The following is a 17,048-nucleotide window of genomic DNA, read 5'->3' as shown; positions in this document are numbered from 1 at the left end:
GGAAACTGTTCAATTTTCAAAATTTGATACACAAGACGCGCATGTTGTCCTCATAAAACTTAACAGTGACACTCGGGTCAGATAGTTAGAAATACAAACAAGTATAAAGTTGAAATGCATTGAGGAAAAAAAATCCAAATTGTTGTGCCAAATACGACTAAGGTAATCAACCTTTATGCTTGGTATAAGCAAATCCTTAGTATTTAGAATAATCTATACTTTTGCAAATTAATAGAGCATTACCAGCATTAACTATGATCAAAATATAGGGCATACTTTAGTCTTACTAACCACACTTTTTAAATTAATTGCTGTAAAGTTTGGCCTGTATTAAAAATTATTTACACCTGTGCACTTGATTATAAATTTCTTCGAAAAAAGAACATATTTATGCATGACTTATATCAACATATCTTCTAGAAATTGTATTTCATATCTAATGGTATTGCTGTGAACAAACTCAAACTATTAATGTATGTCGAGATTATAGCTGGATAACGACGTGCCTTACTTTGTACCATTGGCGACGTTGGCGACAACAGTGACGTCGCCTTGGGATCTTTGAATTGTTATTAAAAGTGATGGCTGAACAGAAGTATTTGTTTATATAAGCGAAAATATCATACTTTTAACCTCCACATTTATAGTACCGTGACCAATGGATTTATGCAAGCTCAAGTCGATACGATCCGTGCACAGTAGTGCTGTTACAAAACTTGTTCGGAAGATAGATGCAGTGAAGCAAGATACAGATTTCGACACAGAAGAATTGACTGCAACATTTGAAAACCTTCTCCAGAAGCAAAATATACTGAACAATTTGAATGAGCAGATACTCAACCTAGCGGAAGCAGAAGATATTGAAAGTAAAATTCTAGACTCAGATGAGTATTGTTTTACGGTAGCGACAAAAATAAGACACATAAGAAATTTTATTCAAGATACTCATATATACCACACCAAAGACACGTCAGAGTGAAACTTCATCGCAAATATTAAATGTTGAACATCAACCGTTCGTCTCAGTAAACCTCACACTAAACTCATGCACGCAGTCATCCCAAAATCAGTTCTCTCAAGCTAGTAACACAGTAAGTACTAATATGAATCCGTATGTATCCGCAAGCAGTCAGAATCACTACTTACCCAAACTCTCACTTCCGATATTCACAGGGAATATATTAGAGTGGCAAATTAAACTTTCTGGGATTCGTATGAATGCGCCATACATTTAAACCCTTCTTTGAACCAGAAATTTAATTACCTCAAAGCACAGTTACAGAATGGATCATTACGCAACATTCAACTTTTGCACTTACTAATGCAAACTACGCAGCTGACGCCATTATTTCATTGAAGGAAAGTTTCGAACAAACACACAAAATTACGCAAGCGTACATACAAGCATTATTAGAAATTCCATCAATACGAAACCATCTTGTCAGCTTGAGACAATTTTATGATCAAATGGAAACTTATGTAAGAGGGCTAGAATCTTTAGGCCAATCACAAGACTGGTATGTTACATTACATTAATTATTTTGAATAAATTACCGAGAGAAATTTAAAAAAAAAAAACCTTGCCCGTGAACATGGAACAGAGAAATGTTTTTACTAGACCTCCGGAAAAGTATTTGCAATGAAATAAACATAATTGATGCAGGACAAGACACTGAAACTTCTAACAATTTACCAAGTACATCATCTTTCTTTACCGGAACTAAATCAACAAAACCCCGCCAAAATCAAGCTCTGAATACAAGAAATATACGCCAGATTTTAGACACTAAACCTTGAGTATTGTGCCGCGATGTACACGCACCAGCGCATTGCGCGATTGTATCTGATCCAGCATCACGCATGAACATTGTAAAACGCGAGACAGTGTGTGTTAACTGACTTGGAACACATCGTATAAATGAATGTAAGTCAAAACACTAATGCCGAAATTGCAACAAAAGACACCACACAAGTCTGTGTACTGTACGCCAATTCAACAGCAAGAACCACGATTATGACAGGAGTAGACAAAGCGTGCAAAATAAAAATTACAGCCAACAGCATATGGTCCGAGCACACAGTTATCGTCCTTTGATTTTCGTTGTCCAAGAATATAGTCCTTAGTGTGTTACTTTCCAACTTTTTGTATACCCCTTCCAAATTTATTTCTCAAAGTTTTATGTCTCATATAGCAAGTAATAGGGTGAAATGACACTGTAAAATAATATGGGTCATAAATATTAATGTAAAGTAGTGATTAGGTCTAGCTGAAAAAGAGACTTTCGAAATATCGTTATTAATCCGAGTAGACTACTGGATGAGGATGAAGTCATACGAGGAAATGATGCAACCGCCGTGAGGTCAAAGTTAGATTTCTTACTTTCCGGTCCAGTAAGTGACAAGAGGGATAACTCGTTCATGGGTACTAGCATTTTTAATATTCTTGTTTCTCATAAGAACGGAGGAGCATAATATAGAAACATTTTGGAGATTGGAATCAATTGGTATTAACTCGATGGAAACAGACGAAGACGATACGGAGTTTTTGGAAACATATCAAGACACTTGGATTGAACTCAAAGGAAATGAATACTTTGCAAAATTGCCATTGAAACGACAGTAACATTACGAACTACCATCAAATTATACAGTCACAAGAAGAAGAACAGAGAACGTTATTAAGAAACTTAGTCAAGATCCTAAACTACTAAAGAAGTATGGAGATATAATCGCCGAACAGGAACGAAGAGGATTTGTTGAGACAGTAGATGAAAAAGAACAAAACGGCGGGAAAATTCATTACATTCCACACCACCCTATACACAAGGAATCTAGCACAACTCCTATACGAATAGTATACGACTGCAGTTGTCGTAAATCACCAAGTCATCCAAGTTTAAATGATTGTCTGATGGACACACCACCAAAATTAAATGACTTGACAAAACTCCTAGTACAGTTTAGAGCCAACCAGTTTGCTACATGTACTGATAATGAGAAAGCTGTCTTATATGTTGGATTGAGCTAAGAAGATAGAGACGTTACCCGATTTTTATGGCTTAGTGACCCTTCAAATCCAGGTAGTCAGCTGAAAACTTAAAGGTTCACAGCAGTGTTATTTGGAGCGACGTCTTCGCCCTCTATACTCAACGCCACAATACAGAAACATTTGAAACTATTCGGAAACAGTGAAACAGCTAGAATTTTAGAAAGAGATATATATGTTGATAACATATTGTCTAGTATGAACAAAGAGGGAGATTTACTTACGTATTTCAAAGAAGAAAGGAGCTTGATGGCTGGAGCTGGAATCAACTTGAGATCGTGGAGTTCAAACAGTGCTAAATTACTACAATTAGCTATAGAAGAAAACGTCCTAGATACGGATAAGTATACACAAATACTTGGATTGTTGTGGAACAGTCGAAGCGACGAAATCTTATACCCTAAGCGTGAAATTCCTACACTGAAACTACTTCAACATGTAACTAAACGAGAAGTTTTGAAATATTTTTCAAAGATTTATGACCCACTAGGCTTACTTAGTCCGGTTACAATTAGAGCGAAGATCCTGATACAAGAGTTATGGAAATGTGGATTAGATTAGGACGAACTTGTACAAGATAATTTAAAGACTACGTCCCACTGGATAGATTTGACCAAAGATTTGGAAAAGGCAATACAATTCACAATTCCTCGATATTATTTTAGCAAACCATCAACATCAACAGAATTAGTGCTTCATGTATTTACAGATGCAAGTCCAAAAGCGTACGGCGCAGCAGTTTATTTGATTAACGAAAACGAAGCAACTTCAGTAATGGCGAAAACCAGAGTAGCACCAGTCAAATGTTTAACCCTCCCACAACGTGAACTGCACGACTAGCTGCACATCTTCATTCAACACTTAATTGTCAAAAAATTGTTTTTTGGTAAGATAGCAGCATTGTTCTTCATTGGCTAACATGTACGAAGACATTGAAACGTTTTATAGCCAATCGAGTAAAGGAAATAATAAAATTGACGCATCCATACAAATGGCGGTATTGCCCTGCTGATAACAACCCGGAAGATCTTCTTACAAGAGGACTTACAATTGAAAAATTTGACCAGAGTATACTTTGGCGGAAATGACCAAATTGGTTAACAGATAGAACAAAATGGCCAGAACTAAACAGCGCAAAAAACACCGTTTTGACGTCACTGATAGATGACAGAGAAAATGAAGAGGAATTGGACAACTTGGATGGGACACACCAAAAAAGTCTAGGCAGTGTAACAAATATATTGGATATTAGGAACTATGGATCTTACATGAAATTATTACGTATTACCTCCTATGTCATCCGTTTTATCCGCAACTGTAGACGGGATAGGATTTCCAGGAAAAGCGGACCACTGGAGGTCAATGAAATTCAAACAGCAGTAAATACTAGAATTTTTGATTGTCAAGAGTCTACGTATACAGATGAAATGTCATATTTGAGAGGAGCACAATACAGAAACACAAATAAAGTACCAAGAGTCCAACAATTGGGACTTTTCTTAGACGAATCCGGTCTTATCAGATAAAACGGGAGAATACACAACGCACAAATACCAGAATCAGCAAAATTTCCGTACCTTATACCGGTAAATCATCTGTTAACTAGACTAATTGTATTGGATGCACACGAACAATTACTTCATAGTGAAATGCATGCTACAGTCACCTATATTAGACAAACGTTTTGGATACCAATTATTCGACAGTATGCAAAGAAATTACTCCGCAAATGCGTTATTTGCCGCAAAGTGAATGAAAATCGTACGTTGTACCAAACCCACCACCTTTACCAAAAATCAGATTACAGGAAGCACCCCCCTTTACAGTCACTGCAGTGGACTTTACAGGAGCATTACTTGTAACAGACGAAAATAGAATTTTAACAAAATCACATATATAGATATAGGAAGATGTGGTGTGAGTGCCAATGAGAAAACTCTCCATCCAAATAACAATTTTAAAAAAGTAAACATATGCGCTTCTAACAGAGCCGTTCATCTAAAAGTGGTTCCGAACCTAACCGAACATTCGTTTGCTCAACCTTTCCGGCGTTTCGTAAGTCGCAAATAAATACCTAAGACACTTATATCTGATAATGCAACTACTTTCATTGCAGGAGCAGAGGAACTAAAACAAGTATGTGAATCGGCAACACTAAAAGAAACGTTGTCTATACGAGGAATAGAATGGAAGTTCATACCAAAACGCGCTCCTTGGTATGGTGGATTCCGGGAGAGACTTATTGCGCTAACAAAGACAAGCTTGAAAAAGACACTTGAACGAACTCGAGTTAGTATATAAAACTCTACAGACTGCGTGACAGAAATAGAAAGAATTTTAAATGACAGGCCACTTACATATTTTTCATCAGATATCAGAGATTGCGAGACTGTAACCCCCTCTCATCTTTTGTATGATAGAAGAATATCAGCATTGCCATATCCGCAAATAGACATAGAGGAATTCATCGATCCAACCTATATGAATCATAAAGAACTCAACAAATGTGCACACAGAAAAACTTTATTAATACAACCCTTCTGGACCAGATTGAAGTCTGAATACTTAACTTCATTGCGCGAATTTCACAAATCTTTAGGGAAAAACGAACAATCTTTTCATATTGGAGACATAGTTCAAATACATAACGAATCGCCTAGAGTCAATTAGAAACTGGGTATAGTAAATGAACTTATTAGAGGCAATGATGGACTTATACGGGCAGCACGGATACAGACAAGCAATGGTGAGACATCCCTACCAATCGTAAAACTATTTCCGTTGGAGGTATCGGGGACACATTCTGATGCTACAAGCGATCATACTGACGAGCAACATGAAGACACAACGCAAAGGAGTACTCGACCGAAACTAAATGCGAGCATCAAGGCCCGGGAGAGGATACGGAAGTGGACAGCCAATGTAGACGAAAATGATGAAGAAGATTAGCAATTTTCCAAAGGACTTTCAAAGTTAATTCAAATTGTTCATTTATGTGAACAATAACTTAGTTAATTAAATGTAGTTCATTTATGGAGATAGATACTTTTTTAATTTGATTTATTTACAAATATGGACAGTTAATGTGAAATTTAAGATAATTTTCACTTTTTGCGGCCCCCAGTATGTCGAAATTATTGCAGGATAACGATGTTCCTTACTTTGTAAATTACCATTGGCGACGTTGGCGACTACAGTGACGTCGCTGGGGGCTCTTTGAGATGTTATTAAAAGTTATGGCTGAACAGAAGTATTTGTTTATATTAGCGAAAATATCATACTTTTAACCTCCACAATGTCATGAATGTATATCTTTCTTCTTCAAAACCAATATTACATGATACGTTGTATAACAAATAATAGTAATTGAATTTGTCAATATTCGAATAAAAGTCAATGAGGATTTACCTCAATATAGCAGAAACAAAACGACAGAACAAAAACCATAAAATATCGAATTAACATTCTGTCTGCAATAATTAATAGGTTAATTATGCAATATTTCATTGATTAAATCGAACAATTTTTGAATTTGTTAATATTTCTAAGTGAAATCTTTGCTGTAACCACCACATCTCGGATATTTGAATAAAATATTAGGATGTGACGAAAACCACTGCTGACGTAGTTCTTCACTATAGACAACATATGCACATTAACCAGCATTGAACGAGGTGGTCGAATCAATATGCAAATCTATCATATAATAGAATATCTGAAACAGAAAGCCTGATATATCCTTTGTTGCTTTGCATAGGAAATTGATAAACGATCCCAGATCATGCAATTAACAATTTGTGTTGGCTTTCATTTATTTAATAGTTTTAATATCACTGCAAATGCACCCTGTAAACTAAAAGGAAGACTTAGCTGAATTAATTCTATCCTATCACGGAATTTACAAAATATATATGTATTTTAAAAAAAAGAAAGTATCCGTTTTGAAAAAAAGATTGTTAAAGGCTTATTTTTTTTCCCATCGTTTCGCTAATACAAATGATGTATTTTACAATTAAATCGTTGCCATAACTACTAAGAACATTTTCAACTGTTTATCTGATAATCTTAAGCATTATTAAAATTTCCTAATGGTTTTACTGTGATTGCTTCTTAAACGATTATAAACAACTGTAATATCAAAAGGTTATATAACAGAAGTTATATAGACTTGTAGTGATTATTCGTTGCATGAGAGATGATAACTTAAATATGTTTGGATGCTGTTAGAGTTTCATGGTTTGTTATATAATGTTTGAAGAAACAGAATATTCAAAACTTGATGTACGATCGTTCATTGTGATAACTATTGAGATTATGTCAACGAAATTCTAATTTATTTAATTTCACGCTGGATTAAAATAAAACAGAATATTGCGAATACTACATACATAGTAAGCTTAAAGTTTAAGGAAATGAAGCAACGTTTTTAATCATGACTCAAACAAGCTATTCTAATGTCCTTTTTGTCATATAGGTTTTCAACTGTTTCGGTTCTTATACATCATTGGTCATCAGATATGCAAGTATATCGTTTTTTTATTATTAAACCCTGCTTTTGTAGCAAACACTACTTAAGATAGATTCATGGCATACCACCATCTTGGATTTTACAATCGCAGGACAAAATCGGTCTAGTTATTTGCTCAAATCTGCAAATTTGGAGACAGATTTGCAATTAAATAGTTAGACTGTTTATTTATATAAAGAAAAATTGGTGATTCAAATAATTCAAACAAATATCATTTTTTTTGTTATTGTTTTTAGAATCATTATTTTAGAATAAGCCATTCAAAAGGAAAATCACCAAAATACTGAACTCAGAAAAGAATCCAATTGGAAAGTCCATAATCACACGGCAAATTCAAATGACAAAACACATCAAAAACGAATGGACAAGAACTGTCATATTCCTGACTTGGTACAGGCATTGAATAAAACTTTTTTAATAATAAAAATATACTGGACTGATAGTGAAATTTTTATTTTTACTTGTATAAAAAAAAACAAGTTCGGTGACACCATTTTTTATTTTTATTTTCTTAAAACATATAATAAAACCTTTATTCTCACAATTTGTATGAAAATTCTATCTTATAGAATTTTTTTATGCACACAAACGTACTTTTTTATGAACAATCTTATCAAATGTAGGCAATTTTCAACGACTCATAGCTTGTAAAAATAGCACGTTGACCCATACTTTTTATTATATTTTTGAAAAAAGCAAAGTAATAACTTCAGTTTGGCAAAGTATACGAATATCATATCAAAGAATATATACTTATGATCTACCATAAAAGAAGAGAAATGTAGTTAAACAAACATGAAAGTTATTCTCCAGACCGGTTCATTAATCATTAAAAAAAACCAATATATGAAAGGAATTAATGAATGTCCTTTGCGATTTAACCAACAAGTAGCCATTTCTGTGCTAAAATCTATATTCTAATCTGCTAGTTGGGAAGACAATGAAATCGCAATACAATATATAAGAGAACACTATATAAGTATCATATAGAGGTTGTTCAACTATCTGTGCACGTTCTTTGATCGAACAGGTATTATAAACATTAATTTCGAATAAGGAACTATCTGGTAATACAAAGTCTGCCGTTTAAAACCCGTCTTATAAGAACATAACTTTTTGTACCATGTTTGGAATGTGACAGTTGTATTCCATTCGTTTTATGTGTTTAAATTTTTGATTTTGCGAACTAATAACTAAAAACTTCGAATGCATGACATTTATAAAAACTTATTTTCATTTTTTTCGCCTAAATTGTCTAATAATACAGCTTCCCAAAAGGAGAGTACACACATGTGTTTCTTTTGAAGGCTTTTTTTAGTTTTCTATTTAGTAGAATAACATTCAATTAATAAAAGACGGCAAGATAGCAAAATATTTGGCATGACGCGAAAACATATAACAGCATAAAATAAAAAAAATATATGCATGTCAATAGATATATAAGAGAATGAAGGATGGTGTATACAGTTTTATATCAACTCGTCAATGAAACTTAACCGTCCTGCTGTTACTGGTGTTTTTCGTGGTGATGTCGTGATTACAGACTCTTATCTCATTTCTGCACCCCTGAAATGTTAGAAACAATAAGGAAGAGTTAATCAGATACACAAACAAAGGAAATTGAGAGAAAATATTTGTTTAACTATCATCTATACAATGTACTTATTTCGCCATGCATCGCGGTTGACATCTTATGAAGTTTAGGGAACATTGGAAAAGGGATGATAGAGGAATCATGCTTTAATAGACACATCATTACATTTTTGTTAATTTAAAACAAACACAAAATAGATTGTTATACTGATGTAAACCGATTTGAAAAATGGTCAAACAAAAGTAGCATCCAAATACATTATTAGATACAGCTAATCAAAATAAATCTAAGTATAATTTTGCACTCTTATTTGGACTCAATTGAAAACAAAATAAAACATTCTAAACACTATAAGATTTATCAAATTGAATTACACAAATATTTGAAGATTATTTAAATCCGTTTGAAATAAGTCAAACTCATAAATCGAAAATAAACTGAAAACGCCATGGCTAAAAATGAAAAAGACAAATTGACAAACAATAGTACACATGACACAACATAAAAAACTAAAGAATAAACAACCTTCAACCTCCGTTATGTGGTTTTAAATATATGGTGTAACAATAACATACACAATTATACATTGATTCTTAAGTTATTGTCTGCATACTTAATATCTTCAAACAAGCCCCACTTAACCATGTTAGCGTTACATCTTCTGACATCGGACTCGGACTTCTCTTGAACTGAATTTTAATGTTCGAATTGTTATGCGTTTGGTTTTTTTTTCTACATTGGCTAGAGATATAGGGGAGGGTTGAGATCTCATAAACATGTTTAACCCGGCAGCTATTTTGCGCCCGTACCAGGTCAGGAGCCTCTGGCCTTTGTTAGTCTTGTACAATATATGATTTTTATTTTAGTTTCTTGTGTATCATTCGGAGTTTAGTATGACGTCAATTATCACTGTTCTAGTATACATATTTTTTAAGGGGCCAGCTAAAGGACGCCTCCGGGTGCGGGATTTTCTCGCTGCATTGAAGACTCATTGGTGGCCGCCTTCGGCTGTTGTCTACTCTATGGTCGGGTTGTTGTCGCTTTGACACATTCCCCATTTCCTTTCTCAATTTTATTCTTCGGAAACCAGAGAAAGGATTGAGTTTTTGTGCTTTTTGATCCAAAATTAATCACGGTTTCACCACCATAAATAAGTCCAAACCTTCCTTTTATGATATAAATCCTTATGATGTAATTTCATAGAAATCAATACATTTATACTCAAGTTTTTTTCTAAACATATTCGAAAGAACCCAGATAACAACACGCGGTGATGCCAGGTGCTTCAGAAAAGTAAAATGATCTTGCTCTACATGTGCCACCCGTCGTGTGACTCATATAAGTACGAAAACTAAATATCTTCAAACGAGCCCTACCAAACAAAGTTTTATTTCTTGCATCCCCGGTCTGTGCAGATATTTTGGAATTGCGTGACGCTGACTTTGGCGCTTTCAAAACATCGGATAATATTGAATAACTTATGTTTGCTTTCTTATAAAATGCTTATTCATTACTTAGGGGACCCTAGACGTATTTACATGTGTATTTCTATCCCAAATTCATGTGTTTGGTTTTGATGTTATATTGGTTATTCTCATCGGATTTTGTCTAATGCTTAGTCCGTTGCTGTGTGTTTTACATTTTAATGTTGTGTTGTTGTTCTCCTCTAATATTTAATGCGTTTCCCTCAGTTTTATTTTGTTACCCCGATTTTGTTTTTCGTTCATAGATTTATGAGTTTTGAACAGCGGTATACTACTGTTGCCTTTATGTATGCATATTGGTCAGCCTTTTCTGTTTGAAGTCAAACACGGTTGCGTAAAAATTTTCGTCACACGTTTACAAATAGATATGTAAGAATGCCCAGAATGGCCCCGTTAGCAAAAAAGCTTGAATATAAAAAAGAAGATGTGTTATGATTGACAATGAGACAACTCTCTACAAGAGACTAAATGACACAGACATTCACAATTATAGGTCACCATACGGCCCCTAACATTGAGCAATAGTCAGCTATAAAAGGCCCCGAAACGACAAGTGAAAAACAAACCAAACGAAAAAACTGCCTTATTTATTTACAAAAAATGACCGAAAACCAAATATGTAACACGTAAACAAATAAATCCATCTATATTAGTTGAAATTTTCAGAGTCCAAAGCTCATTATGTTGACAAAATCCAGCATAGCGGAGCCAAATGAAAAATCGGTCTGTCATTAATCATTGTAGACTATCATACTTAAGATAAGTTCAATATGTGATGGCGATTGGAAAAATGCCAAAACATAATTTCGACATAAATCAGCAGATGGTACCAGATGTAAATTCAAACTGTTGTTTGCGAATGAAGAAATGACGGAATGGCAAAATGACGGACTGAAAATTAAGGATATTTCATTATGACCTAAATCAAAACGGAAGGACCATAACCTGATTTTGGTTTCATATCAAAAGTTCGGAAACAGATTTTTAGCAAAATATCAATAGGTGTAGAAACGCCTTTTAGATATTCAGTGTCTAAAGGAGAGATATAGAGTTATGTTCTTACCTATTTTTGAAACTTTGTGGTGTGTATATACATGACGAATTATTATGGCAACTATCATTGATAATGCTATGCCTGCTAAAACTATCAATAAAATTTCCCACCAGTCCACTGAAATAAGACAACTTTTACAGTACAAAAAATAAACATATATTGAGCAAGATATTAATGTAAAAGTAGGTGATTTGAATTTTTACTTTGACTTTTTATAAAGTTATCTTTTTTTTTAGCTTATTTGAGCTTCTTTACACATATTACTTCATGAAATGTTCTCCCTTTAATCTTGAAATTGTATTTAAATAACGAATGATAGATGCACTTTATATTGCAGTGATATCAAAAAATTATATATAATTTGTAGGATCCTTTACTATAGATAATTTAGCTGATCTGTAACAATAACATCTTCATGCCTTATATATCATGTACTGTAGTACGCCGCTAGATTAAAACTGACGAGGAAAGGTAACACACGGCCAGCGAAAGCTCTTTATTGAGAGCCCAGGTGGTCGTGTGGTCTAGCGGGACGGCTGCAGTGCAGGCGATTTGGTGTCACGATATCACAGTAGCATGGGTTCGAATCCCGGCGAGGGAAGAACCAAAAATTTGCGAAAGCAAATTTACAGATCTAACATTGTTGGGTTGATGTTTAGACTAGTTGTATATATATATATATATATATATAAGTACGTCTGAGTCAGTGACAACTCTACAACAGATGTATCCATCGGATCGCCATCAATGATGGTGATACATGGCTGTGTACATAATGTATATACAACTAGTTGTATATATATATATATATATATATATATATATATATATATATATATATATATATATATATATATATATATATATATATATATATATATATATATATATATATATATATATATATATATACCAACCCAACAATGTTAGATCTGTAAATGTGCATGCGAAAGCAAATTTACAGATCTAACATTGTTGGGTTGATGTTTAGACGAGTTGCATATACATTATGTACACAGCCATGTATCACCATCATTGATGGCGATCCGATGGATACATCTGTTGTAGGGTTGTCACTGACTCAGACGTACTTATATATATATATATATATATATATATATATATATATATATATATATAAACGCCTAAAAGCTGTACAAAACAACATCAATAACAAAAAAAGGAAACTATAAATGTAATTATTTATAAATATTTCGGATAACAGATATCCTTCATCAGTATGATTGTCATGTTGAATGAATCATATCAGTCTACTTTGATTAAACTATCACAATCTTGAAATTTATACAATAAAAAAGTTAAACCAAACATCAGTTAAGACGCTTGCATCATTCTAAACATTTATTAAACATGACATACTGTGGATCCATTTATTTTCGTGGGAACCAATTTTCTTGGATTGAGGAAAACTTACACTTTCGTGGATATTCGATTTCGTGGTTTTGCTAATATCTGCATTCAAGTGTATTGCAAATTTGTTATTCGTTGAACATTTAAATTCGTGGTTCAACTGTACCGACGAAATCCACGACAAATTGGTATCCAACGAAAATAATGAATCCACAGTAATTACAACAGAGACTGAAACTATATGCTTCAAATAAAAATAACAATGTGCGATATGAACTTGCACAATTATAAAACTTTAACGGTGACGACAATTGTGATATATATGAGTTTACGAGAACGATTGCCTCAATAAAATTATTAAAACAGAGGCTGCGTATTTAAACATCGCATACATAATTATATATATATATATATATGTATGTATGTGTGTGTAAAGAAAGGCAACAGTAGTATACCGCTGTTTGATAGCAGACAAAAACAAATCTGGGTTACAAACTAAAACCGAGGGAAACACATCAACGAAAAGACTTAGATCGACGTCTGGCCTATAATTGACGACCGTTCCTCAAATCGACGTCCAAATCTGACAGCACAATAACATATGAATAACAGAATTGACGGCTAATTTTATGTGCCTCTAATCGGCGTCTTTTTGTAGCTTTCAAATCAGCGTTTATGCGATTCATAACGTCACATTCGACGTTGATTTTTAAAGGGTTAAAATAAAGCACACTTATTTGAGAACGGGACGTCAGATTCGGACGTCTTTTTTAGGAACGGACGTTGATAAGAGACTGGACGATGATCTGAATCTAAAATAATATAGAAAACACAAGATTTGTTCTTGCAAGATAATTGACAGTTAATAGGTTATTTGGGCCTCGCTTAATAACATTTGCATTTACTTTACGAAATAGGAATCATGCATTCCAATATCGACAATATGACAAAGTATTTACAATAACTTAGGATTTTACATTATAGTATAGAATCGAGAACTGGAATTTTTAAAAAACAAAAAGGAAGTACAATTCTGTTTTCTATTTTTGTAAACAAAGAGCTGCAATTTAACAGATCGGGTACATTTTCATTTAATAACACAATATTCATTATACTGAGGCTCCCGCCCTAACATGTCTTAGTTGACAAATAAATCTATATGTTTATCTTGGTCGTTGACCGCTGAATGAGCTGTAATTCATGATGTTCTACTATATTTGTAATAAATGTTGTACTGATATATATGTAATGCATTTGGTAATATATATGTAAATCATTATGTACTACTATGTGTATGTGTGTGTGTGTTTACAGAATAACTTCATGTCATACAACACAATAATTCACATATAGGATATTTCCATATCATATATGTTATTTCCATATCATATAAAAATAAATGCACATCATATAAAAGTATTTGTACATCAAATAAAAGTATTTGTACATCATATTATTACAAGTGCACATCATATAAAAGTAAATGCATACCATATAATGAATATGAGCGTAATAAGACAGCTTTGACGTTCCATACATAAACGTTAATAAAGAGCTATTTGTATTGGCAGTTGATAATGATTATTAAAGATCATTCGATGAGGTAATCATACTTTATAATGCATGATACTACGGATAAATTTGAAGACAACCATATTGTGTTTAAGCGTGTCCTACATAAAACGTAGATTTTACTGTCGCGAATTGAGTGTACCTAGAGACGCGTAACGTGTTAGGTAAACGGATATTTGCGACAGAAAAATCAAGTTGTACGAAGCGAACTCAGTTTATTTATTTAAAATACAATACAGTTATCTCCATTCTAATTCCACATAACAAAGTAAATAATATTTGTAACAATGAAACGTCATATGTATACTCTTGATGTTTAACATAAAAACGAGAGGTATTTATAATTTTCCTACGCTACTGCGTGGTTTCAAATAAAGACAACAGTAGTATACTACTATGCAAAAGTCATAAACGTCTGAGAGGAAACTATCCGAGTTACAAAACCTCGGGGGAATCACATCAACTATAAGAGGGGTACAACAGAAACACTGAAGTGCAACGAAAAACAAACGACAATGCAACATATATAAATGAACTATAAGATAACTGCCATATTCCTAACTTGATACAGGATATTGAAGAAAAGGTTGGTTGAACCTGTTTCATGGCTAGCCAACCCAAGCGCTTATGACAATGTTTAATAAATGCAAGAACAATAGTACTTCGGACAGAGCAATAAATAGATAATATAATAGTACATTTCGACGTGTTAAACAGAACAACAACGAATACCTAATCTAGGACAGTACACACACACACACACACAACATACAATAATTATGAACTGTGTGTCAAACAAATAATTATTATATCAACGCCACAAAAAGTGACGTCACAGGTATATTTCTAAGAATTGGATAAAAATCGACATAAGGTTTGTAATTTTGTCATTTGGTGTATTTTATAACAATTACATGAATATTACTATGGAATTGTGTCAAAATTGACAAAAAGAAGATTTTGATGCATAAAATGCGACCATCTTGTTTGCTTTTGAGAAATTGCAAACCAATAAAAAATTCGAAATGATGGCTTTCGTGGTTAGTGGAACGAAAAATCTAACCCTTTAAAATATTTGTCACCGACTAATGAAAATTTCCCTTACAAAAGAATAGACCACTTTCGAGTTCATTCATCACCAGAAAAAACACTCTTATGCGCGCCTTTATGACGTCATTTACCAGATAGAGAAGGCTCGGCTGTATCCCTGCACTATTAACGTTCATCAAGCGTCTAAGTGATCGTCGTTGTGAACTAGAAATAATGGTTGTTCTGTAGGTACTTAATGACAATTCCCTAATGACAGCAGTGCTGATTGTCAATTTTGAGAATACAATTTGCCGAATAACTTCGTATAATATAGAATTATAGTTTTCCAACCACTCGTTCAACATTAGAATGGAAGTGACGACGCCCCTAAACGCACAAATGACGTTCACTAAAACCAGAGTTTTTGACGGAAATGCATCGAACTCGAAAGTTGTTTACTGCATTATAATGTGATATCTGAGTCTTTGGAATTATAATCTGGTATTAGCCCAGTGACTATATATATTGAGGTTCGGTGATTTCAAAGAAGAAAAAAATAAAACAATTGTGTGTTTTTGTCTTACTTGGTGAACTTGAAGATGTCCCCATACTGGTCCCTGTAATTATATAAAAAAAAATAGTATGGCTAGGATTTGCAATATCAATCAAAAGTTGTACTTACCTTTGATTTTTATGTTTTTGTACATATACTTCATGTATTTCGGTACTGACGAATACTTAGCTTTTAAATGTGTTGCTTTAGTCGTTCATAATAAATGTTATTCAGAATGAATTAGTTGTAAATAGTAAGAGTTAAGTCGTAATTAACTAAAATAACACACAATTGATAAAAAAAAGACTGCAATGAGGACATAAGTGTTTTGAGAGATTTCTTATAAAATGACATTATCCAACCTATCTGAAATATTTTCAGTCTACTGAATTAAAGCATGACGGGAGGAATCATATACTTTATGCTTGTTTGGCTTGTTAAATACATATGCTTTGTTGTAAAGATGATTGTTTTGAATGTAAAGGCATATTTAAGAGGAATCGTCAAGTTCCTCTCAGTTTAACTTTGCCGATGATGCAAAAATGCAAACGTACAACGTATTAATTGAAATGTAAATAAGCTAATACAAATGAACAGAGCTTTTCAAAGAGTGAAATATATATTAGTCCAATACAGATCTGATAACAGGTCACATCATTCCTTTAAGCAATGTAAAAACTCATAATATTAAATTAGTTATATATGGCATACAAATGAATAATCAAATGTGAACGAATTCAAATGAGAAAAAAAACATTGATACTAAGCTTATACAAGAAATTGATGTTTTGGTCCAATTTAGTCATTACGTGCATAT

General features: G+C 33.3%; 2 protein-coding genes across 4 annotated transcripts in view; one reads left to right on the top strand and one right to left on the bottom strand.

Annotated features, from left to right (window-relative positions):
* The first annotated feature begins 658 nt into the window (after positions 1–658).
* Positions 659–3,028, top strand: LOC139492563 (uncharacterized). Its single transcript, XM_071280715.1, has 2 exons — positions 659–866; positions 2,652–3,028. The coding sequence occupies exons 1-2, from the start codon at positions 659–661 to the stop codon at positions 3,026–3,028; spliced, it is 585 nt and encodes a 194-aa protein (XP_071136816.1).
* A 4,984-nt stretch (positions 3,029–8,012) lies between these two features.
* LOC139493298 (uncharacterized) overlaps positions 8,013–17,048 on the bottom strand; it is a 32,981-nt gene continuing 23,945 nt past the window's right edge. For 2 of the 3 annotated variants that reach the window (XM_071281551.1, XM_071281553.1), the window contains 3 exons: positions 16,263–16,295; positions 11,716–11,823; positions 8,013–9,140 (listed from right to left, as the gene is read on the bottom strand). In XM_071281551.1, the coding sequence (XP_071137652.1) occupies positions 9,127–9,140; positions 11,716–11,823; positions 16,263–16,295 (155 nt within the window). In that variant the 3' untranslated portion in view covers positions 8,013–9,126. The remainder of the gene's footprint in view (positions 9,141–11,715; positions 11,824–16,262; positions 16,296–17,048) is intronic. The other variant, XM_071281552.1, reaches the window with a different exon arrangement.

Source organism: Mytilus edulis, chromosome 10, assembly GCF_963676685.1.
Source record: "Mytilus edulis chromosome 10, xbMytEdul2.2, whole genome shotgun sequence".
NCBI lineage: Eukaryota > Metazoa > Mollusca > Bivalvia > Mytilida > Mytilidae > Mytilus > Mytilus edulis.
Note: the sequence above shows the minus strand (reverse complement) of the source record. Positions and strands in the feature narration are given on the sequence as shown.

Excerpts from the sequence above, each read along its gene's own strand:
- LOC139492563 (XM_071280715.1), top strand. The coding sequence starts at position 659 with ATGGATTTATGCAAGCTCAAGTCGATACGATCCGTGCACAGTAGTGCT. Across the intron at positions 867-2,651 it reads GGAAGCAGAAGATATTGAAA|TCACAAGAAGAAGAACAGAG; the intron begins GTAAAATTCTAG and ends CAAATTATACAG.